This window comes from Marmota flaviventris, chromosome 1, assembly GCF_047511675.1.
Source record: "Marmota flaviventris isolate mMarFla1 chromosome 1, mMarFla1.hap1, whole genome shotgun sequence".
Lineage (NCBI taxonomy): Eukaryota > Metazoa > Chordata > Mammalia > Rodentia > Sciuridae > Marmota > Marmota flaviventris.
In genome coordinates this window covers 84070940-84095971 of record NC_092498.1, presented here as the reverse complement: position 1 = coordinate 84095971, position 25032 = coordinate 84070940, and the positions used below count along the sequence as shown (strand labels likewise).

The 25032-nt window shown below is 39.9% G+C and overlaps 1 protein-coding gene across 7 annotated transcripts in view; it reads left to right on the top strand.

Annotated features, from left to right (window-relative positions):
- The window catches only part of Osbpl3 (oxysterol binding protein like 3), a 188093-nt gene extending 170401 nt beyond the window's left edge, over positions 1-17692 (top strand). For all 7 annotated transcript variants that reach the window (XM_071613834.1, XM_071613823.1, XM_071613828.1 and 4 more), the window contains 5 exons: positions 1077-1221; positions 5762-5906; positions 8562-8688; positions 10277-10399; positions 13959-17692. In XM_071613834.1, coding sequence (XP_071469935.1) covers positions 1077-1221; positions 5762-5906; positions 8562-8688; positions 10277-10399; positions 13959-14055 — 637 coding nt within the window. In that variant the 3' untranslated portion in view covers positions 14056-17692. The remainder of the gene's footprint in view (positions 1-1076; positions 1222-5761; positions 5907-8561; positions 8689-10276; positions 10400-13958) is intronic.
- The last annotated feature ends 7340 nt before the right edge of the window (positions 17693-25032 follow it).

Sequence of the window (25032 nt, the reverse complement as noted above, 5' to 3'; positions counted from 1 at the left end):
GTTGTTCTTTTGTGATTAGGAACTTTACAGAATTTAGGGCCAAGAACCCACTTTAGAGATAGGATGCCTGCCAACCCTATAGCAATGAGAGTATGATTTTTCTTTTAATCTGTTTGATAGTGAGTTCAGATATTTCTCATTTGGGCAGTCTCATGTTTTTTTCTTTCCCTCAAGAAGAAACGCCTCTTGCAGAACAGGTTTCTCTGAATAGATGCTTTTTAAAAATTCACTTCTACCCTCTAACAAGGTTAAGAATGGTAGTTTTCTTTAACACTGTTGTCTTGCCTCACTGTCAAAAATTCCTTTTTAGAAAGACATGGTCTTAAAAAAAAATAAAAAGACATAGTCTCAATCTTGCAGAGATTATTGATACTTATTTATAAAGCAAAACGAGTATGACCAGGGGTTATGGAACCAGGCTGCGTCAATTCCCATGCCCTCTCTGCCACTTGCTCATGGTGGTCCTCCGGCAGTCTGCTGCCTTCCTTCATCATCAGCAGCTCCCTCACTGGCAACATGGGGACAACAAACCACCTTCTTCAAAGGGCAGTTGTGAAGATTCCACAGATAATATATGTAAAGCACTTAAAATAGTACTTGGCACATAGCAAGTGCCACCCAAGGGTTTTTTTCTTATTACTGTCTCTTCATAGTTATTGTTTAATTCCAGGAGTAAAATCAGAGTGTTCTCTCATTGTATAAGATATAAATAATAGATGAGTAGCAAATTGTGTAAGACCCCTGTACCTTCCTCCTGCCTTCTTCCCTCTCCTGGATCAACAACTTTACACAGGCTGCTCCTGGCTCTTAGCTGCTCCTTCATCAGAGGAGGGAGCAGGAGACTCCAGGAAACCACAGCTTCTAGCAAAGTCCCTGGTGGCTTCCAGAGTGCTGTATGGCAGAAGGTCCTCCTTGAAGAGCAGACACTCGAGTGCCCACTTGGCACAGTCCTTGTGAGGTCCCCGAGTGAAGGGATGAGTGACACTCTGCCAGACTTAGTCTGTAATGCAGCTAGTGTTTGTATCGGCTGCTGGTTCCTCTGGGAACCATTACTACTTCTCTTCCCTCCTTTCTAGTTTTGGAGATCATTTTGAGTGGAACAAAGTGACCTCTTGCATCCACAACATCTTAAGTGGACAGAGGTGGATTGAGCACTACGGAGAGATCGTCATCAAGAACCTGAATGATGATTCCTGCCACTGCAAAGTGAATTTCATAAAGGTAATTCAGGGGTGGGGGGCTCTCTGAACATTGACCCTGGAAGGGCTGTGGCAGAGCTGGTGCCTCAGGACAAAGGGCATCTGGGGCATTTGTCACCTTCACCTCTGTGCCAACACATAATCAGAGCCAGGGGCTGCCCGAACACAGCCCCACCTTTGTTTGTCACCTGGACAAGGGCCAAGGCCCGTCCTATCTTCTTGCCTTCCACCCTTACCCTCCTGTGATCTGTCCTCAGCATAAAGCCAGAGAATGCCTTTTAAAATACGTCATCACGCCCCAACATGGGTGCACCTTGAAGGCTTTCCTACATGAAATAAGCCAGACACAAAAGGACACATACTGCAGGTTCCAGTCACTTGAGGTCCCTCAAGGAGTCAAATCGGGGAGACAGAAAGCAGAGTGGTGGCTGCCAGGGGCTGGTGCAGGGAGGAATAGGGAGTTATTTAATGGGGATGAAACATTCTGGAAATAGTGGTGACAGCTGTACCACATTGCAAGTGTGTCATACCACTGATCCATACACTTGGAAATGGCTACATGGGAAGTTTTATGTTTGTATGTTTTACCATAAGAAAAGTCATGCCATATCAGTCCTTTGAGCAAAATCCTCCAGCAATTTCCTTCTGTATCCTTACCATGGCCCATGGGGTGCTGCACAGTCTGCACTCCCTACCCTCAGCCCTGTACACACTCACTTGCACACTTGCAGGCATGACACACACATTCATATATACACACCACCCTCACCCCTTTCCAACCTCAGCTCCTACCACCATCTCGTCCTTTCTCGCCATCCTTGGGCCACTCTGCCTTCTCTCCTTCCTCACTTCCTTCTTCCTGGGCTGCTCCACCCAGACCCTGATATCACCACCCAACCTGCCTGTCACTCTCTTTCTCAACCCATTTTCTTCACAATTTTTGTTACCATCTGAAATTGCTCGTTTTGTTTTCCTACCCTTCATACCCTTCTTGCCATCCCTGACTCTACAAGAGAAAAAAACTGGGTCCATCTTATCATCTCTGCTGCCTGGAACTGGTGGGTGCCTGGCACACAGCAGAGGCCCATCATACTCAGAGAATAAGTGGAAAGATTGGTCAGATTTTTTTAAAGATGTATAGAATAGTCTTTTTATCTTTCAATTGCTTTGATTTGAGGTTTCCCTCCACATTTTCTCCCTCCTTGAATCCTTCTTGCCCTTGAAAATCTTTTGCACTTAAAATGGCTTTAAAGCATTATCCTCCTCAATGAATACTCGCATTTAACTAAGATCAAAATCATGAGCTGAGTGATGAGGTTCCAGTTGTGGAATTTCATACAATACCTCTCTGCTCTACCTGTAACCCATAGGGGACACTTATGATAAGATTGATTGGAGTCTTTATGATATCCCGTAAGTCAAATTGGGTTATAGAAAGACATAAAGCTGGTAATGACCTTATATTTGGGGAGAAATAAAAAGGACCCTATCTTGAAAGCTTCACCTAAGCTCTCTGCAAAAAAGAATCAAAAGGCAACCTGGAGCAGGAGTATATTACCTTTTGTCCATGCAAGATCTGGATCACCCAATTCTGAATATTTCCCCCAAGGAAATATGCTCAACTCCAACATCTACCACCTACTTTGTTCTCATCCACTTTGGAAGTTATGAGAAATGAACACTGGTACTGAAAAAGAACCTGACAGCAGATGCTGGTTACCTATGGAGTATGGCTGGGCTACTCTGTGGCCTCCCATTGAATTGGCAGCATTGGATTTTTTGGCAAATATCTCTAGGAGAAAATCTGACCTCTGCTTCATAATTAACTTAAGAATTTAAGGACAGTTGTCCCCCGCCCCCTGCACCACCTCCATTTTTGTGTGACTGGAGCACTCAGTTTTAAAGTTTGGATTTGCCTCTGAGATACTGTTACACCCTGCCCTTCCTTCCCATTTTTACCACAGCCTGGGAATGGAGAAATTGAACCACCAGAATATGGCCTGAAAATGCCACTCATCTTTATTGGTTTCCAAATGTGGATTCTGTTTTCAGCTGAAAATAGTGCTGGGATTTTTGATTTATGGAGAAATGCCTTCTGTTCTTTCATGGAGGTTTTAAAGGGCAGCCAGGTAGTTGGGAAGAATTGAAAAAAAATCAACTCTAGGGAGTTGGAGCTCCCTCTTCTGGCTGGAGTGTGGTACTGTACAAAACCCACAAGACGGAGCTGAACTGTGCTGGGGATGAGCTGGAATGAATGGAGCGCCAGGCTGCATCAGTCACTGAAGGCAACCAATACACAGAGTAAAACGTGGGTTGTGCACGTTCCTGTGATCTGAACGAGCAGTGCTAATTTTTGGGAAAAATAATAAACTGCAAATGTAAGCACCATCATCCTTGATTGGTTTGCAAATAACTACTTCCTTTAAGGAAAAAAATATGAGTTACAAATTTATTTCTTCTAAATTGTAGTATTCAGATGCATAGTGCCCTAGAAGTGAGTCACAAAGACAGCCATGGAACAGCTGCTCCATTGGAGGGGGCTTGTGAACCAAGAATAGAACTGAGCCTTTCATTCCTACATTGCATGTAGGGAAGGTAGGGGGAAATGTATCTTGTACAAATGTTAGTAATCCAATTACAAACCAAATAGAAATTTAACCACTGATTTTTACTAAATAACTAAAGTTATTATTTAAAAAAATATTTTTTAGTTATAGATGGATGCAATATCTTTATTTTGTTTATTCATTTTTATGTGGTGCTGAGGATCGAACCTAGTGCCTCACATGTGTGAGGCAAGCGCTCTGCCACTGATCCACAACCTGAGCCCCTAAAGTTATTATTTTTTATTTTATTTTTTTAAAGTTATTATTTTTTAAAGAAAAAAAAAGCCTGAACCCAGGCATAAATGCAGACATGTAGACCAATGGAAACAGAATAGAGAACCCCAAAGTAAATCCACACATTTATAATTAACTGAATTTTTGACAGATACCAAGAATACACAATGAGAAAGAACTCTTTCTTAAATAAACAGTGTTGGGAAAACTGGATATCCACATGCAAAAAGATTGAAATCAGACCTTTCACTTACCTCATATACAAAACTCAAAATGGATTAAATACATAAATATAAGATCCCAAACTATTAACTGCTCAGATAAAGCTTAGGGGAAAGCTCTATGACAAGGGTCTGAGCAATGATTTTTTTTTTTTTAACTAGGACCCAAAAGCACAAGCAACAAGAGAAAAAATAATAAATAAACAGATGGGTTTTAACAAACCAAGAAAACTTCTGCACATCAAAAGAAACATCAGTAGAGTGAAGAGTCAACCCATTGAATAGGGGAAAATATTAGCAATCTGTATACCTGATAAGGTGTTGATATGCAAAATATAGAAGGAACTGAATAGTAAGAAAACAAATAATCTAATTTAAAAATGGGCAAAGAGGCTAGGGATATACTTGTCTAGAATGCACAAAGCCATGGGTTAAATCCTCAGCACAGGAAAAACAAACCAACCAACCAAAAAAAGAAAAAAAAAAAGGACCTTTCTCCAGATAAGCTACACAAATTGCCAACAGATACATGAAAAATGTTCAATATCACTAATGATCAAGAAAATGCAAATTATATCTCACTATGAGATATCACCTCATTTCTCTTAGAATGGCTATTATCAAAAAGATGAAAGTGTTGGCAAGGATGTGGAAGAAGGGGAACACTTGCACACCCTTGGTCGGAATGTAAGCCAGTACAGTCAACAGGGAACACAGGATTAAGGTTCCTTAGAAAATTAAAAATGGAACTCCCATATGATCCAGCAGTCCCAATACTAGGGAAATATCCAAAAGAAATGAAATCTTTATATCCAAAAGACATCTGCACCCCCATGTTCATTGCTGCATTACTCATAAGAACCAAGATATGGAATTAGTCTGTGTCCATCAACAGATGAATGGATAAAGAAAATGTGCTATGTACAAGCAATGGAATATTATTCAGTCATGACAAAAAAAATCCTATCATATGCCACAGCATGGATGCACCCAGCAGACATAGAAGTGAAGGCAAGTAGGCACAGAAAAGCAAATACCACATGATCTTACTTACATGCACACTTTTAAAAAGTTGAACTAAAGAATCAAAGTGGTTACCAGGGGTTGTGGATGAAGGCTGAGGGAAATGTCAGAGGACACAAAATTTCAGTTAAACTGGAGGAATAAGTTCAAGAGATCCACTGTACAAGTGGTAAGAATAGTTAATGATGGTGTACCATGTACTTGAGAGTAGTTTCACATGTTCTCACTGAAATAAATATGGGAGGCAAAATATGTTAATTACCTTGATTTAGCCATTCCCACATTGTATACGTATTTCAAAATACTGTGCTGTACATTTTAATGACAGACAAAACAAACAACCCCAGACCTGGCAAGCCATATGCAATATTCGGTCTAGAATCCCTCTTAGCGTTCATTCTCTTGCTTTGCTTTTTCTTAATATCTGTAATAAGGTGACACCAAAGTATTACACAGACAACTCTCATTTGCATTCTAGGCAAAATACTGGAGTACTAATGCCCACGAGATCGAAGGCACGGTATTTGACAGGAGTGGGAAAGCAGTGCACAGGCTCTTTGGGAAATGGCATGAGAGCATCTACTGCGGGGGCTCCTCCTCATCCACGTGCCTCTGGCGAGCAAGTGAGTTTCAGGGCCCATTGACCCCAGGCACACAGTAGGCAGGTGGCCCGGGGCAAGAGGAACCACTGTCCCACAGGAATCAGTTCCATTCAGTGTATCCAGTATCACTTGATCTTAGCCAAAAGGCCAAGAAGTGATAGTATATCCAGTATCTACCTGCTTTGAATCGGGTTAGAGGTATTTGCTCTTCTTTCATTCACCTAACCATTCCCCCAGGTCCTTACCACAGCACCGCAGCTGCTGCCAGGTCCTGGGTTCTCAGCCCCAGAATAGGCCACTGCCAGTCAATGGGCAGTCTGTGGCCCACACATGTGACTGTGCTGGGCACTACCAAGGAAGGTCAGTGAAGTGCAAGAAGTCATCCTAGAGTAAGGACCAAGAGGAAAGTGTTACTGGAAAAAGTGACTTGGGGACTCTACAAGAGTGAGGATCCTGGTTTGACCTAACCCATGAGCTGTGCTGACCTCCCCTGTGATTCCAGAAGGTCGTGGGCCCTTGAAGCAGCTGCCTTCCTCAACATGTCCCACAATGTTTAATCACCTTCATATCTGAAAAATAGATTGTTTCCAAGTAGGGGCATGTTGTAAAAGCTCTTAGGATGCTTTGAGCTGATAAAAACCAAAAAGAAAACTACTCATTAGTGGCTTAAACCATGAGGCTATGTGCCATTGCTTACCAGTGAGAGAGGGTGGTGGCCCTGGCTGTTACATGGGCAATCTTACCTGGGACCAAAGACATAGATCAGTGGAAGCACATCCTGCCTCTCTCAGTGTGCCATGGTGTTTCTCCTTGTGGATTTTAAAAGGTTGTCACAACTCAATATCTCATCACCATGTGACTGTGCTCCAAGCGGGGAGGAAGGGGAGGACGAAGAGCTTGGTTCTCCAGTGCTTCCCTTTCCTCAGGAATGCAGTATTTCCTAGGATCCCCCAGAAAATATGTCTTTAGATCAAGTCAGCAGGAAATGGGCCCAGACTTGTTCTTGAAACGACGGTCGGCAGGAAGGTGGGCAGGAGAGATTCAGATGGACGTGGGTTCATCCCTTGGGGAGAGTACAATGCCACCTGAACAGAATCAGTGTTCCTCTGGCAAGCGAGAGAAATGAACATAAAGTAGGCAGCCACAGTGAATGCCTCTTTCAATAGGTGGCGGCCACTCCTTTCACCATGGCAGAGGTCACAGTGTGGCTAAAATGGCTTGTCCCTGTGGTTAGCTTTAGAGGCATGCATGAGATTTTGCAAGTGAGATAGTCTCTCTCTTTTGCATGAAGTACCTAAGATGAGAACTATCAACCTCTCTGGATGTTAAAGTAGAGTCTTGACAAAGTAACACTATTGAAGCTGTCATTGTGATTCCTAACTTCCTGTCTCCTCATTGGCTATGAGCATCCCTGGGCCATCTTTAAGAAGAACCACAGGCTGGGGGTATGGCTCAGTGATAGAGCACTTGCTTTGCATGGGTGAGGAACTAGGTTAGATCCTCTGCACCACATAAAAATAAAGAAAGATATTGTGTCCATCTACAGCTAAAAAAACTACTTAAAAAAAAAAAAAAGAAGAAGAAGAAGAAGAACCACTATCTTCGCTCTCTGGTGCCTGGGGGCTGAGGTGAAAGACACAATAGGAAGCTTTGCTATTATTTTCATGCTTAGGATACACACAGAATTGGACTAGTTACAAAGAGGACTTTCTGAAGCTTCAAAAAGTGAATCTTCAGAAAAGTTCATGGAAAGCATTTTTATTTATACATACGAATAGCAAGAGTTAATATGATAAGGGTTTTATTAGTCTACATTTGGCTTACCTGATACAGAAACTTGGGTGTGTTTAGCTTGGTATTTAGCTGGAATTCAAGTTGGCAATATTCTTAATGGTTTTTAAAGTTAAACATGTAAGATTTTAGGGGACAAGAGTTGGTGAAAAGAAATGCAGTAATGGAAGAAAAGAAGACTACGTACTATGGTTTACTGACTACGTACTATGGTTCAACACTGTTCCAGGTACTGGGCAGTTTCAGGAGAGTCTGATATCACTCAAAGAAAAAATGGATTCTCCCCAGGCACTGTGGTGCACGCCTGTAATCCCAGGGGCTCAGGAGGCTGAGACAGGAGGATCATGAGTTCAAAGCCAGCCTTAGAATGTCGAGGTGCCAAGCAACTCAGTGAGACCCTGTCTCTAAATAAAATACAAAATAGGGCTGGGGATATGGCTCAGTGGCTGAGTGCCCCTGGGTTCAATCCCTGGTACCAAAAAAAAAAGAAAAGAAAAGAAAGAAAGAAAAAGAAAAAACAATGAATTCTTGAGAGGGAAACTCTAACTGGTCAGGGAAAATAGACCAGAGTCCTTTTAACCATGTTTATTTTCATAGCAAATTATTTTAAAACAAACTTTATGGCAACTTCACAGCATTGTTTCAGTTCACTGTAGGACCGAACAGAGTTCTTACCCCTGTAGATAGAATATTAACAGAGAAGAAAATTTATAGAGAAATATGCAGCACCTATTTGTTAGTCAGAATATTGTAATCAAAATGGAATGGTTGAGAGCTAAGAGAGAACAATTGTAGCTGGGCTGAGATGGAAAAGGTAAAGGAATTAAATTGTAATCTAAATGAACTGCAAGTTAGGAGTGAATGAATGATTTATTTATTTTTTAGATCCCATGCCAAAAGGATATGAGCAATATTATGGCTTCACACAGTTTGCATTGGAGTTAAATGAAATGGACTCATTGTCAAAGTCTTTATTGCCCCCGACTGACACTCGGTTTAGACCAGATCAAAGGTAAGGATTTTTTTTCAGATCTTTTTCTCTGGAGATGTAAAATTTTTAAAAAATCCTACAAAAAGTCATATTAAACAACTTTCAGGCCACCAAAGGAGACTGAGCAAGGTAGATAATGTCGTAGAGTCAGGGATGGGAGGCTAAACAATTGTGTCATGGAAGAGATGGAGACCAGCTTCGATCTATGTGTGGCACAGCCTTTATTTATCAGTAGCTCTATTTCTATGGAAATATAAAAAGAAAATCTTGATTTGAAAAGTTTCACTGCATGCAATAATTAAGAACTTCTTGTGTATTTGAGGGGTCAGGAGACCCATTTTGAGAACTAAGTTATGATACTAGGTTTGCTATTAACAAGCCGTGTGATATATGATAAATCTCTTGATCCTTCTCAGCCTCAGATTCCTACTCTGTGAAATGGAATAATAATCTTGACCTTCAGCCATTCTAATTAAGTCTCAAAATCCAGAAGCCAAAAGAAAGATTACCTCATTTGACTTTATTTTAAAAAAAAGGAAAGAAACTTTTTTGTGACCAAATTTAAAAAAACATATAATCAAGGCTGAAAGACGGGTGACTGATAGAAATATGTGTTTACATCTCATACTGTGAAGAATAGCAACACTGTAGAAAGTAACAGGCATAGGAAAATGGACAGTTTACAAAATACACAATGCAGATTTTTCTTAAACATATGAAAAGAAGATCAGCCTCGGTCATGATATGAAAATGCTAATTTTAAAACCACTTGGACATATCATTTCTTATCAGATTGGTAAAAATTCTAAAATCTGATATACTCTGAGTAGAGAAAAGGTTGCTCGTAGCATGCAGATGGGAATGTGAATTGCTGTAATCCCTATAAAGGTCAGGTTGATAACATATAAATTACAGACTCACCCTTTAACCCAGCAGTTCCACTTCTAAAAATTTTTCCTCCAGATATGTTTTCCCGGGTGTAAAATGACAGATGCACAAAGTCATTCATTGCAGCATTAATTGTAAATTTTAAAATGAGGAACTAAAATGTCTACCAACAGGGAATTGTTTGAATAAATTAACTTAGAGCCATGCAATTGAATATTGCACTGCTATTAAAAATGAAGAGGTCTAAGTACTACCATAAAACAATCACCAAGATATATTGTTAAGTAAAAAGGAAAGCAAAAGAAAAATTCAAGGTTATAGATCATACTGCAGTATGCTACCATTTGTGTTTTTAAGAGGGAGGGAGGGATAAGAACATACATTTATGTTTGCATAAGTATGCATAAAGAATCTCTGGAAAGATCCCCAAGACACTAATAATAGAGGATTGCCTGTGGGAAGGTTGGGGAGACATAGTGGAATTGGAGACCATAGAGACTGAGCCCCAAATTCCATTTTATAGGTACAAGATTTTGATCCATGTAAAGATCACCAATTCACAAAATAACCCTCTCTACCTCAAGATAAGCGCTGGGAGAGGAGTCTTAGAAGTAGGAGAGGATTCTGAGTATCTAGTCTTGAACACGTGGAAGTTTAGTAGTAATGATTGTTATGTTTTCTTGGAAATACAATCCTTCACTTTTTTCCCTCGATGCCTCAGATTTCTAGAAGAAGGGAACATAGAAGAAGCTGAAATACAAAAGCAGAGGATTGAACAGCTACAGAGAGAAAGGCGGAAGGTCTTAGAAGAAAATAACGTGGAACACCAGCCTCGGTTTTTCAGGTTTGTGCCTAGATCCGACGTGGGTTGGGAGGTCCGGCTACGTTTCGTGCTGCTGGGCTGGAGAAAGAGAGCAAGAGTTTCCCCTCCCCAGACAACAGCTTCTGGAGGATTTTTCCAGAATGGCAGAACCCTTCTCTGTGCCAGGGCCTGACTTCTGTGACATTCCTCATCACTGTCCTTGGGTGGGACTGGCACCTTCCTTTGTGCAACCTTGGCTCTTTCCCAGCATCCTTGCAGGGCCTCGCCCGGTGGGTGGAGTGTTTCAGTAGATGCTGTGGAAGAAGCCAGGGCAATAGTCAGAGCTGGTTCCAATACCAGGCCAGCTTACGAAATTCATAGCTAAGCTTGGTCACCCACATAGATGTATTTTATACAGTGATAGAGATAATGCATGATTGCCCCACTGGCTACCAAAGTGGAATTCCAAGTGATTTCACTCTTGAATGGAAGAAATTCCAATACACTTGGGTGCTTGGGTTTGGAATATTTTTAAAATAACTTGCTAAGAAAGTCTTATTTAAAACAGATATTTTATTTATTGATTTTGGTACTGGAGATGGAACACAGGGGCGTTTGAGCACTGAGCCACATCCCCAGCCCTTTTTATTTTTTTATTTTGAGACAGGGTCTTCCTAAGTTGCTTAGGACCTCACTAAGTTGATGAGGCTGGGCTTGAACTTGCAATCCTTCTGGCTCAGCCTCCCAAATCACTGGAATTACAGGCGTGGGCCACCCCCAAGCAGCCTAGCCTTAATTTTTTAAAAGAGGTATGAAAGATTGTAGGTCTTCACTGTCCCCATCCCCTTTTAAATTTTAACTGAGAAGAAACAAAGGCCCAGGGAATGTAGGTGATTTGATACAGGACCCAGTGGAACATCCCATTTGGGGACCTGGCTCTCCTGACAACGTGGCTGGAGCTCTATATGGTTTAAAGTGGGGTTTTTATTGTTTGTTTTTGTTCTTGTTTTGTTTTATTCAAAGTTAATTGGCAAAAGTATACCCAGCTCTTGCTCTCCTCCCACTACATCCTGCTCTCAGGACCCAAACTAGTGTTGCATTGTTGTTTGGAGGTATTTTATTTGTTTGCTTGCTTTTAATGGACAAATAAAATAACTTTTAGAAGGATTTAGCTACTAATCTCTCAGCAGCATTAAAATATATATCCCAAAACATCAAAACAGCAACAGATAATGTTTCCATCTCCACAATATAATGCACTTTTTCCTTAAGCTAATGTTCCTTCCTCCCACTCAGGATATTAGCAATTTAAGATCACACCACTAGAGTTTTATCCTGAAATACTCACAACTTCATTTAAGCATTTTCGAGAGATGTCTTAAATTCCTTATTGAAAAAAAAAAGCAGCATATAGAAAAATGGATAAGTTAACAGTTTAATCAATTGATTTACTGACAAGTTAATGAGATATACACGTACCCTTAGCTATAGTGGTTCTTTTATTTTTTTCCTTCTTAAATCATCTAGTCTCATCTTTTTTTTTTAAGAGAGAGAGAGAGAATTTTTCAATATTTATTTTTTAGTTTTCATTGGACACAACACCTTTATTTTATTTTATGTGGTGCTGAGGATCGAACCCAGCGCCCCGCGCATGCCAGGCGAGCGCGCTACCACTTGAGCCACATCCCCAGCCCTAGTCTCATCTTTTTTAAAAAAAGGAAAATCTATATTTACAGAGATAGTCATTAGAGTATTTTTTGGATCATTTAAAATTGTGAGTAGCCAGACGGTCTCGGAGACTAGTTAAGGAGATTCATCAAGTGCACCTGATATAAAAGCATTAAGAATGGCCTCACCAAGTCTGTGGAGCTCTGTGGGAAACGACTGAACATTCAAAGGCAAAGTGTGGATGTAAGGCCAGTGCTGTCTTTACCGTCCTCTAAAAAGAACGTCTGGGATGGAAAAGGATTGGAAACCACCACAGTCAGGCAGCCAACTCTTATTTTCCTTTTGGATGTTTATATAATTACTTGTAACAACTGTTTATAAAAGGATTATTATTACAGTGTAGTACTAGATGGGGAAGATTTTTTCAATAGGAGAGTTGTTCAGCTATCGCAGTCCTCCTTGAAACTGTTCAAACTAGAAACCTGGCAAAGGGCTTTGGAGAGGAACATGAGGGCTTGGGTGTTACTGTCGGCATCTGTCAAAGAACAGTGAAAACATCACTGGAAATTCCAAGTGGAAACTGCAGCTCAGGCCAAATCAGGTCTCTTGGTTCCACAGTGAACTATCTGACACACAGTCTGGCTCATTTGAAATGTGTCCCTCTATTGGGATAGGGAAGCAAGTGTGATAAAAATCTATGTTCCTGAGAATGTGGGGAAACTGTGCTCCACTTTTGCTCCTAAACACATGATAATATCAGTGAAAACTATAAATACACATGCTCTTTGACCCAGCAATGCTATTTACAGGAATTTTTTAATGAAACTATACTTGTACTTGTGTAAAATAACATATACTTTATTTATAATGGTGAGAGTTTGAAAATAACCCAACTGCTCACCATTAGGGCATCACTTAGAAAAGTGTGGAACATCTTACAACTTTTTAAAAGAAAAATTAGGAATCCCTTATGGCTGGAGTCACCAAATTTTCCTATAAAGAACAAATAATAAATATTCCTGGCTTTGCATGGGCCATAAGGTCTCAGTAGCAATTACTCAACCCAGCTTTCACATAAAAGCAACCACAGATGATATTGAACAAATGCGCATGGCTGTGTCACAGTAAAACATTATTTCAAAGACAGTCAGGGCTAGGAATGTAGCTCAGTGGTAGGATCCTTGTCTGGCATGCATGAGGCCCTAAAAATATGTATCTAGGTGGAAGGCTGTATTTGATCCTTGGACTGCAGTTTGCTGAGAAATGATCTCCAATATATATTTTGTCAAATACTCCAGGTGCTGATTACTGTCTAGTGCTACCATTATGTAAAACCTGGAGAGGGTGGAGTGTGTATATGTGTGTGCATGGAATATTTCTGACAGAATGAAGCTGATAACATCACTGCGTCCAGTAGAAGAATTGGGAGGCTGGGAGATAGGACGAGAAAGAGAACTTTGAAAAGCTATGTTTTCTTTAGTGTCTTTTGAATTCCAATCTATGTAGTATATTAACTATTCAAAAAAATAGTAAACCAAGACCATTCTCTGCAGACTCTTGTGGCTTCCAATCCTTTCTAGCTTTATTTTGTTTTAATGTTAACTTATCATCCTACGATCCTCCTCGTGGATGTGTAGAGATTACACAGGTCATCCCCAGAGCGGTGGCTGTCATTCCAGCCATGTTTTATATACCACACATCCTCCCTCCACCTGTCCTTCTCTCAGAAGCACCACTTTTTGCAGCCTCCAAGTTTCAGAAGTTAAGGTCAGAAATTACAAAATGGTTTCCAGGCTCCCCACAATACTGGACTGTCAGGGAGGTCAAATGCATGTGAGAATGATCATTGGGAGGAGGGGATGGAGAAGAGGGAGAGAGAAAAAATATGAGAATGCTTTCTAGAGTCTGCAAGAAACTCTTTCCTCTTTCACAGGAAATCCAGTGACGACTCTTGGGTGAGCAACGGCACCTATTTGGAACTTAGAAAAGATCTTGGTTTTTCCAAACTGGACCATCCTGTCTTGTGGTAAAAAAAAAAAAGTAAAGAAAATGAAAGATTTGTGAGGGTACTTCTCCTGTGTTTGCTCCTAGAAGCAGCACAAACTGTGTCTATCTATTTAAAAGATATTATCTAGAATGATCACTTGTGCTTAGCTTAGCATTGTAAGTATTTAAGTACATATTTTCTTCTGTGGGTTTCTTTACAATTTCGAATGTTACCATGATTGTTTATATGAATACAGAACACCTCAATATTTCCTTTTATATATAAACTATTTAATAAAAATGAAAGAATTGAATGTTAATGTGTGGGTTTAAAAAAAAAGAAGCTTTAACACTACTTTTCCAAAGGTTAGGGAAAATTCAAATTAAATTTATGCCTTATAAAATTATGTTGGAGAAAAATAAATCAAACTCTCCCAGGTGCATTAAGAAATAAGAACACCCAGGGTTACTCACCCATGTGTAAGCTACCCAAGTTTAATTTGGTAGCTAAGATATCTTTTTGCCTCAGACAGCTCTTGAATTGCTCAGACGAGCAATTCTGCTGGTGCTGGACTCTGAAGAATATTTTCATTTGCATTTTAGTGGTTAAAGAGGATGGTATAAGATTAGTGGAATGTATGTTTTTACATAAGATGGATCTGACACCTTCTTGAAGGGGAAGTATTTGAGTTTGTCCTTCCCTTTAGTTTTATTGCCTTATATACAGAATTATACCCTCTTGCTCAGAGAAATTGTCCTTAATTAGAGAATTCCCCATTAATTTAAAGTCCTAATGACATCCCAGAGAGGTAGCAGGAATTTATTCCTTAGTGGGAAAGCTCAGTCCTTAATGAATTAAAAAGTGATCTCCTGCTTCCCATCCGACTCCTTTGTGGCCTGAACCACAGGTCTATGGAGTATGGAATGTCCCTGTTTAGTAAAAAATATACAGTACAATGCACACCTGAGTTTGACTTTCTAAAAGTTTAGCGAGATAACGATTGTCTTAAATAACTCAACATATTTTTCTTAAATACTATCTGGTATTTTCTACCTCTTAATAAACATTGTATTTTAGATCTTGTATAGCAAGTTTGACCATCTGCCTTATAGATAAATGTAGAAAGTCAATGTTCTCCTTTTGTTTTGTCTTCCAAGAAAGCTTTAAGTGTCTTACCCCTTTCCCAATTTTCTTCTCATTTGTATCACTCTGTGAGTTCTACAGCAGTCTTGGATAATAGATTGTATCTACTGATTCCTTGAAGTGTGTTATTTCAAATTACAATAATATAATTTGTGCAGTGGTTGAATTGTGTTGTCAGAACAATTCTAACTTCTGTGCAGTTTACATTAAAACCAAAGTCTAATTGTGAAGCCTTTTACTCAGATGATCATAACAATCCTATGAAATATGTCAAATGTCATGATATGCTAAAGAGATTACTCCAGAAAACATCTTTAGATATATAAAGAATTTCAGAACATGTAGAATGATTGGAATGAAGAGTAAAATAAATAACAGGAAAAGTATGCATGATTTTCTAATGTCACATCAAATAACCAATTGGACAGCATCGCCTTTTCAAAATGGAGAGTTATATAAAATGGATCAGTAGCCTTTTGGAGTCTGCAAGTGACTGGCATTTTAAAACAACTCATTAAATATTGGGTTCATTTATTCCATTTTATGGAGATGTTAAAATGAACACAGTGTGAATATCATTTCCATTTCTAAACAGCTGAATGACACCATCCAATTCTTTGGTATGTCCTTTGTTCTTTTTCTTTTCAAGTATTTATCCAAATTCTGCTCACAGACAGGAAGAAACAGGCTGTAGATTTAAGGGTCCTCAGGGGAAAAACAAATCTAGTTTTCACAATGTGAGGATAAATGTAGAATTTTAGTAACACTGGCTGTTAAATAGGCCTGCTCCACAGGCTGAATCAAAAACAAAACAAAACAAAAAAACTCAACAAACACAGAATGTACAGCCTGAATGAATGTAGCTTTGTCACACAGTATTTGGAAATTTTTTAATTGTTCCAATATTGTTATTTCAAATGATTGTATGCTTTATTTTGGAATCACAAGGACAAGTGAACCACACATCACCTCTGTAGTCATCTTATTTGAATTGGGAGTAGGATGAACAAAATATGGTACTGATCAATATGCAAATTTTAAAATCTACTAGTCAGTAGCAGGGTCTTTATAAAAGACTTTCCTGAGATTTAAACAGCTTGTGATGCATCCTCATATTCAAATCTTAAAACTTCCTTGGGAGGGGAGGGTGGCATCTTTTTTCTTCTGTTCTTTCTCTCAGAAGCACCTTTCCACCAAATTTGTATGTCTAGGACTCTTACATTTTTAAGATGAATAAACAGAAATATGGCATTGTTTGGGAAGAACTGAGGTAGAATTAATGTCCTGGACTTTTAATCTCTCAATTAAATAATGCCCCCGTGTACCATTTGAGGTATGTTTTAACCTCAATTTTATTCATAAAATCTTACCACCTCGAATTTATGGTAAATTATACACATATTCTTGGAAATGGGACCTTGTGCAAGCAACCATGCTGCGCCTCAGGGTTCCTATTGTCACTATTGATTCCTCCAAACTACAGGAAATCTATTCAAGAACCAGCATTTCCAGTGTAGTGGGGAAGCAGATCCATTCCCATTTGGGTCCCAGAGCACCCTAAAGTTGCTATTTCCAAGAATCAAAGGTAATACAAAAGCCTCGGTTGCAGCTCCCAGCAGCTAAGAGGGTTCTGGAACTAACTGAACAGGTGGGAGTTTGCTTTAGGACATCTGTGCAGTTACCTACCCAACAACCTTTCCGGTCTTCATGGGTTTCCTTGGAGACTCCAGGAGAAAAAAATACAAACTGATTTTTTTTTTTAATGTTGACTTCATTTGGGCTACTGCATTTCTCATATAATGCTTTAATTGCTTCCAATAAATCATTTACCTGGGCCTCAAGCACGTTTCTTCATCTGCAGTTTCCAGATTGATGAGTGACCTTGTTCTATGGGTTAAACCTAAAAGAAAAATAATAAAGTGTTCACCAGGCACTTGTACCCTCATTCAGGCCTACCATATATCCTACAAGTTACATTATGGCCTCTAGCTGTTGTAGAATTCCTCAGACCTTTTAGTCTTAAGTAGGAGCAATAAGAAGTTGTTCATATGATCTTAGGAATACATTAGTTGCATTAGTTACAATGTTTTGGCATAATTTATTTGAATGTCTTTAATTTTTATATTAACATCAGCATAAATCTATTTTTGCTAGCAGATGACAGCTATTTTCCTTCTGCATTGTATTAATCTGTCACTCAGTGTTAGTCTTTCTGTGTAGGAAATGTGCATCATCTAAGCATCTGCAAATTGTGACAGTCTAAAATGAAAACCAGTTGTGGAGACTTTGGTTTTGGGGAATGCAATGATCAGAAGTGGCTTATTTATTTTCTTAATGATGATTTTTATCTTCCACTGTTACCCTCAGAGGACAATTTTTTTAACATGGATATTTGTAAATCTTCCATTTAACCATTTGTAAAATTATGTTCTGTCTAAATACCACCCTCCTATTCCCCTGACTCCCCAAAAAGCTCAATAAATTCGTTTACCCTCCTCATGTAGCTAGTTGACCGAATAAATAACATGAAAAAAATACCACCTTTGTCTCTGTTTTTCTGGGTTATAAGCATGTCCTAAATGAAACAGGAAAATTCTGACTACTTACACCAGTTTAATGGCCTTTACCAACGACTAACTCATCTTATTCCAATACCAAAATTGTGTTCTTTTCAATGTAGGAATACCCTTAGCACCTTTACTGAAGTTCCATTGGATTCTGTTAGTATATGATGTTATATGTGTGCCAGATTGCAGAGTAACACACATAAGTCACATCTCTGCATCCCTAGACATCTAAAGGGGCATCAAATGCAATCCATAAATCTCAAATGGAGAGAGAGAGAGAAAGCTATAAAAGATGTTTTGTGAACTGAAGTTAGTGAAATTTGCATTGAATTTGTTATAGTTTGTATCTTGGATATCCCCAAAGGCCATGTGGTCACCAGCCTGTGGTACTGTTAGGAATTGTGAAACCTAAGAGGTGGGGCCTAGCAAAAAGAAAATTAGGACAAAGGGGGCATGTCCTTGAAGGGGTAGTGGAACCTTAGCTCTTTCCTCCTCCTTTTTGCTTCCCAGATACCATGAGGTGAGCCATGTGCCCCATCATGAAATTCTGCCTTGCCACAAGCCCCAAAGCAATGGAGTGAGCTGATTATGGACCAAATCCTCTGAAACCATAAGCCTCAATAAATCTTTCATTTTTATAAGCTGTTCATCTCAGCTATTTTGTCACAGCAATGAAAAACTGATTATCCTAGAAAATTGGTATTAAGAAGTGGGATTATTGCTGTGGCTATACCTGACCATGTGATTCAGAAGTCTGTTGAATTGGTTTGTTGGGGGAGTTTGAAAAATTTGGAGAAGCAGGATAGAGAATGCTGTCAGCAGAGCTTAATGGGTAATTCTGGTGAGGATTCAGAAGACCAGAATGCTGATAAGAATGCAGACTTTAAACGTTAATGGGGTTTCAGAAGGGAATGAGGACTTAGTTGGGAGTTAGACTCTTTACAGTATGGCAAAGAACTTGAATGCATTTTGCCCATGACCCGAGATTTGTGTGAAGTTGAGTTAAAAGGATGGACTAGTTAATCTGGCAGAGAAAATTTAAAGGCAGCACACCATGCAGGTGATGGTATGGATATGACTAGCTACTTTTATAGTGAGAATCAGGAGCAAAAAGCAGAGTGGAAAGATTTTTTAAAACTCCAGATTAGTCAAAAAAGGAGCACATTTAAAGTTGCAACCAAGGAGGGTACAGTTGCTAAACAGATTAACACCTTTAGAAAGGAGCCAAGTACTTTGCACCAGGACAACAGGAAAGATGCCTTGAGGGCATCTTGGGAATCAGCAAGACTACATCCATCAGAGGCTTAAAGACTTATGTTTAAGAAGAAAGCCCAAGATGCCTTGCTGACATAAAATTGAGTAGGAAATTATTTCCCCAGGATTTATTTTTTTCTCATATTTAACCACCCAGGCACTCCAAAGCCACTGCAGCTCTGGTTCAGGTGGACCTGACTACCTCTCAAGCCTGTGGCAAACTATGGCATTGTCCAGCATTTGATGCTGGTTTTGCAGCCATGCAGACTGTAAGAGTTGTGGAGTCATGGAAGCTTCTACCAACATTTCAAAGAAAAGCCTGGGAGGCCAGGCAATGTGTGGAAGGGTCAGAGTTCCTGCAGGTAGCCCCTGAGAGGGCGATTCATGAAGCTATGACAGTAAAGCTGAAGCCACAGTGAAGACCCCAGGAAGTTAGAGATGCCAAGAATGTGGGATGCCTGCCAAGAGAAGCTAAAGATGGTGTTCAGAACTAGCCCAAGAGAAACACATGTGGGCTGCAGTTGGTAATGCCTTAGGGGTGGCTTGTCCAAGCTCTTTGGGGCTCATATCACACCTTCATGAACTGCAGATGCTGGGCATGGGGCTACAGAATTTAATTTTTACCCTATGGGTTTTGGTCTGCTTTGATCCAGTTTCTCCTTCTATGTTCCTGTTCTTCCTTTTTGGAGTAGAAACGTTTAAACTCTGTCACTGTATCTTGGAAGTATGTAACTTATTTTTTGATTTTTTTTTTCAGGGACTCACAGCTAAGAGTTTGCCTGAGTCTCAGAGGAGACTTTGGACTTGGACTTTTTTTTAACATTTTTTTAATACTTATTTTTTAGTTTTAGGTGGACACAATATCTTTATTTTTATGTGGTGCTAAGGATCCAACCCAGTGCCTCATGCATGCTAGGTGAGCACTCTACCACTGAGCCACATCCCCAGCCCCTGGACTTGAACTTTTAAGCAGTGCTGAATGGCTAAGACTTTGCAGACTCTTGGAAATTAATTGAATGCATTTCATATTCAGAGATGGACATGAGCCTTTGGGGACCAAAGGTGGAATACCATAAGTTGGATCTTAAATGTCCTCCAAAAGCCATGAGTTGTAAGATTGGTTGCCAGCCTGAGGCACTATTGGAAGCTGGTAGAACCTTTAAGGTATGGGACCTAAAGGAAGGAAATTAGGTATTAGGGATATGCCCTTGAAAGACATATTGGGACCCCAACACTTTATTCTTTCCCTTTGCTTCCAAGTTAACTTGAGGGGAGCAGCTTTGTTTCGCCAAATACTCCCTGCCATGATGTTCTGCCTTGTCACGGGTCCAAAACCCACAGAGTGAGCTGGCCACAGACTGAAACCTCTGAAACTGTGAGTCTAAATAAATCCTTCCTCTTTATAAGTTCTTTATCTCTGGTATTTTGTCAAAGCAATGGAAAGATGATATAATCATGGAATTATTGAAAATTTTCTTAGAACAATTCCTGTTGAATTAAATCTGCTATTAAAGGAGAACAATTTTCGCGCATTATTCAAAATAATGTTGTGAGCACTAAATGAAAAAAAAAATTGGGGGCGTGCATACCAAGGGTTGAACTGTGTTCAATCCCCTGAAGACACTTAACCACTGAACCACATCCCCAGCCCTTTTTTTTTCTATAATTTTATAAAGACAGGGTCTTGCTAAATTGCTTAGGGCCTCGCTAAGTTGCTGAGGCTGGCTTTCAATTCACCATCCTCCTGACTTAGCCTCCTGAGCCACTGGGATTACAGGCATGTACTACAGTGCCTGGGTAATGAAGTCTCAAAAAGGCAGCCTCAGAACATTTTAATATGTTAGTATTAAAGCATCCTAAGGTGGTGACTTTGAAGAGGCAATAAAATTTACAAATACAAGTTTCAAGGCATTAATTTAGAAATTTAATTATATTTCTACTGATACCAATAAAATACCAGCATTCACATAGTTAATGTCATCAGTCATCAACAAGTCAGAACATCACTCTTTTCCTAGCTGATACCGGTTAAGAATTTCTTATTATAGACTTAAGTGTTGGAGACTCCCTGAAGAAAACAGAATCCATTTCAGATGGTTCAAGAGACTTAAGGCATTATGTGTAGGATCTCATGAACAGGTATCAGTTACTGAGAGATTAGCAACTGTGAGATGTTGTTACTGCCCCAGCAGTATCTGGAGCTCCTGAAGAAGAGACAGCCATCAGGAGTTGGCCTTTTGGAGGAACCATGCCACTTTGGCCAGAAAATGGAAAGCAGGGTAAAGAAGACCTACCCCCTGTCTCCTATAGTCTCCACTTTCCTAGCAGTGCCCCCCAGTGAACCCAAGTTAGCACAGGAATTCCCAGGGTGCATCCCTTTCAGCTCAGTCCCTAGGGCTAGGAAGAGAGAAGCAAACAAGAAAAAGCACCCGGACCTTATAATCACCGAAACCCGAGCTTTCAGAAAAATTTCCCACAAGCATAAGAGCATTGAAGAGGATAGAATTTGTTAAATGACTTTGGCTCCCATTTATTTTATCAAAGGTGACTTATGACTAACCATGCCTTTTAAAAATTCTTTGGTTCTCCATAATATTATTGTCATTATAATGTTTTTTTGTTTTGTTTTGTTTTGTTTTTGGTACTGGGTATTGAACCCAGGAGCACTTTACCACTGAGCCACATCCCCAGTCCTTTTTATTTTTAGTTTTGAGACAGGGTCTCACTAAGTGGCTGAGGGTCTCACTAACTGGCTGAGGGTCTCACTAAGTTGCAAGGCTGGCTTTGAACTTTCGATCCTCCTGCCTAAGCTTCCCAAGTCTCTGGGATTACAGGTGTGTCGCACTGTGCCCAGCTATTGTGAAATAAGAGCAGGTTCTCTTTTTAACTTCCATAATTTAAACTAACATCAAACTGGGAAAGGTACACAAATGTAAGCAATGATTCTCAATTTACATTAATTCACACTCAAAATTTCCCACAAAAATTCCCCAGGTAGTTCAGACTCAGCCATCTCCACACAGTCTGTTGATCAGCATTTGATCACCATGTAGTTGGAACCCCACCCTCTAATTGCATGATTATCCTAGGACAAGTGTCTCTCTAGAGACTCTTGTAGGCAGGGAGCACCCAGCAGCTTCTCTGATGGAGTCTTTTAAAACATTTATTGAACCAGGAATGGTCCTAGACCCAGACAGGAAGAGGTGACAAGGTCTTGAATAACCTGGTGACTAGAATGAGAGGAGTGATGGGCCTCACAGGGAACAGAGTGGAGAGGACTTGGCAGCCAGGCAAGGGGCCTGGGGAGTCACAGATGACTCAGGGTTCCTCTCCATGCTAATTAAGGCACGACACTGCTTCCCAACTCACGTCACAATGTAATTTTTGATATGTCACAATATCTGGTGTTTCCTCAGCCTGGAAGCATGAGACAAAGGGTGAGGAACAGAAGTGGGCAGCACTTAGGTGGTCAAGGGACCATGGGAAGCCAAAGAAATTATGCCCAAGAACCTCATGTCTTCCCTCTCTGCCATCAGATTGCCATGACCTTCAGTATCCCCCCCACCTCCCATACACATCCAAACACAATCTTAGGGAGGAAAAAATGGAGCAACCTAAGAGATAGATCCTCTGTCCAAAAGTAACAGAATGGACTGCTTAAATAACAGATTAGACTACTATTTTTTATTTTTATTTTTTGGTACCAGGTATTGAACCCAGGGTGCTTAACCACTGAGTCATATCCCCAGATTTTTTTTTTGAGTGGGGATAGGTTCTAAGTTGCTTAAGCTGGCCTCAAACTTGTGATTCTCCTGCCTGAGCCTCCCAAGTTGCTTGGATTATGGGCATATACCACCGTGCCCAGCTTAGAGTATATTTTTTAAACAAAACTTTTGATGCAAAACATACACAAATTTTTACCATTGTAACTTTTCTTTTTAAGTACTGGGTCTTGAATCAGGGCCTTGTACATGTTAGGCAAGCTGTCTACCATTGAGCTACACATCCCTAGCCCCATTTTACCCATTTTTAAGTACACAGTTCAGTGGCATTGAATCCATCTGCCAAACTTTTTTTTTTTAATCATTCTATACAGAAACTCCATACCCACTGTGTTAAACAAAATTAGGCCTTAAGTTAATTTTTTCTTGCTAACAAATAAGTAACAGGCTCATAAGGACTAGATTAATTATTGACAAGATGACAATTAAATTTTTTTCACTTCTGTTATAGTGTGAGCTACAGTTTTGCAATTACATTTGGAAAGCCTACAATAGCCCCATTTAGGCAATCCTCATTTATCAAAAGCTTTCACCAGACCGGAAGTTAAGCAACTTGACCAAACTCTCCACAACTCATTCACATCAGTGGGGATGAGCATATGTCTGTCTTGTTTCCAAATCTAGTTCATTAGGCTATGAAATGCAAGTGGTGTGATCCCAACATTTTTTTCTCTTCAAGTACAAGCACTTGTTCTTTAATCTTAGTTCCAAAGGTTTCCTTAGGTCTTTGAAGCAGACACAGACCTAAGGAAATCTCATTTGCCTCAACAGCCAATGGAAAGGATATCATTAAAGTTCTCTGTATGCTATCACTCTGTAATCTTAAGAACAGGTAGAAATGTCTTTGGTCAATCAGTAGACATTCATGAGCACCAAATTTGTGACAGACACAATCTCTGGAACTTACCTACATACTGCAGAATCTGCCTTAAAGTAGTCTTTTTTTTTTTTAATCTTCAAAGTGGGAAATTATATGCTCATCTAGAAGAATTGCTTTGCATATGTACAGCAAAGGACTATGGAGTTGAAGAATTGTTGGAGACAGAACACTAGAAGGAATGAGCTAGAAAGATAGGAAGTGGTAGTCCAAAACTGGGATACTTAAAATTTTTAAACAAAGTGGGCTATGGGATAAATAAATCTTGAAAAGCCGTGTGTGTGTGTGTATGTGTGTGTGTGTGTGTGTGTGTGTTTTGCTGGGGATTGAACCCAGGACCTTGTGCATGCCAGGCAGGCACTCTGCCAACTGAGCTATATCCCTAGTCCGAAAAACCTTTATGTTTAAGGAAAAGATGTGATCACTATTTAATCGGTATTTCTACAATATTTTCTGTGTCAGGTACTATGCTAAAAAAAAAAAAATCACTATTTTAGTCAGCTTTCTTGCTGTTGCAACTAAAAGACCAAATAAGAATAATTTTAAAGGAGAAAAAATTTGGGGGGGGGGCCCACGGTTTCAGAGGACTCAGTCCATAGCTTCATTCTTTGGGGCTCAAGGTAAGGCAGAACATCATGGCAGAAGAGTGTGGCAGAGGGAAGCAACTCAACATGATGATCAGAGGCAGCAGAGAGACTCCACTCACCAGATAAAAAATATATACCCCACAGGTGTACCCTCCAATGCCCACCTCCTCCAGCCACACCCTACCTGCCTTCAGTTACCACTCAGTTAATCCCTAAGGGGATTAATTCACTGATTGGGTTAAGGTTTTCATAACCCAATCATTGCTCCTAAACATTTTTTCGTTGTCTCACACATGAGCTTTTGAGGGACACATCACATCCAAACTCTAACAAGCACTTTACACAGGATGTAGTGACACTGCAACTCAAGGTACAGCATTCTGTCCCAGGCACCTGCAAGCTCTCTTTGGGAAAGGCCCAAGAGTAAAATCTCAGGCTCTGGGACCACCTGCTCTCTATTATTCTGAGCTCCGCTGTTGTAACCTGAAAGTGGCCAGAAACAAGGACATCAATGTGTGTTTGTGTTTCAACAAAGGTTTATTTACAAAAAAAAAAAAAAAAGATGTGGCAGGCACGACTTGGACTGCAGACTGCAGTTTGCTGACACCTAACTGACCTTAAAATGTGGTCTGTAGGTACCCATGGATAAGGGTGCAGAAATCTTTTCTCTTGAGGTTTCCAGAAAGTACTTTCTAAAGTTTAACCAAAGGAAGGAAAGGTCAACTACTGTTAGGATCCAAGGATCACATACTGTTAGCAATGTGAGTCTTGGGAGGGCAAGTGCCTTGGCCAACTTCATCTAGAATGATA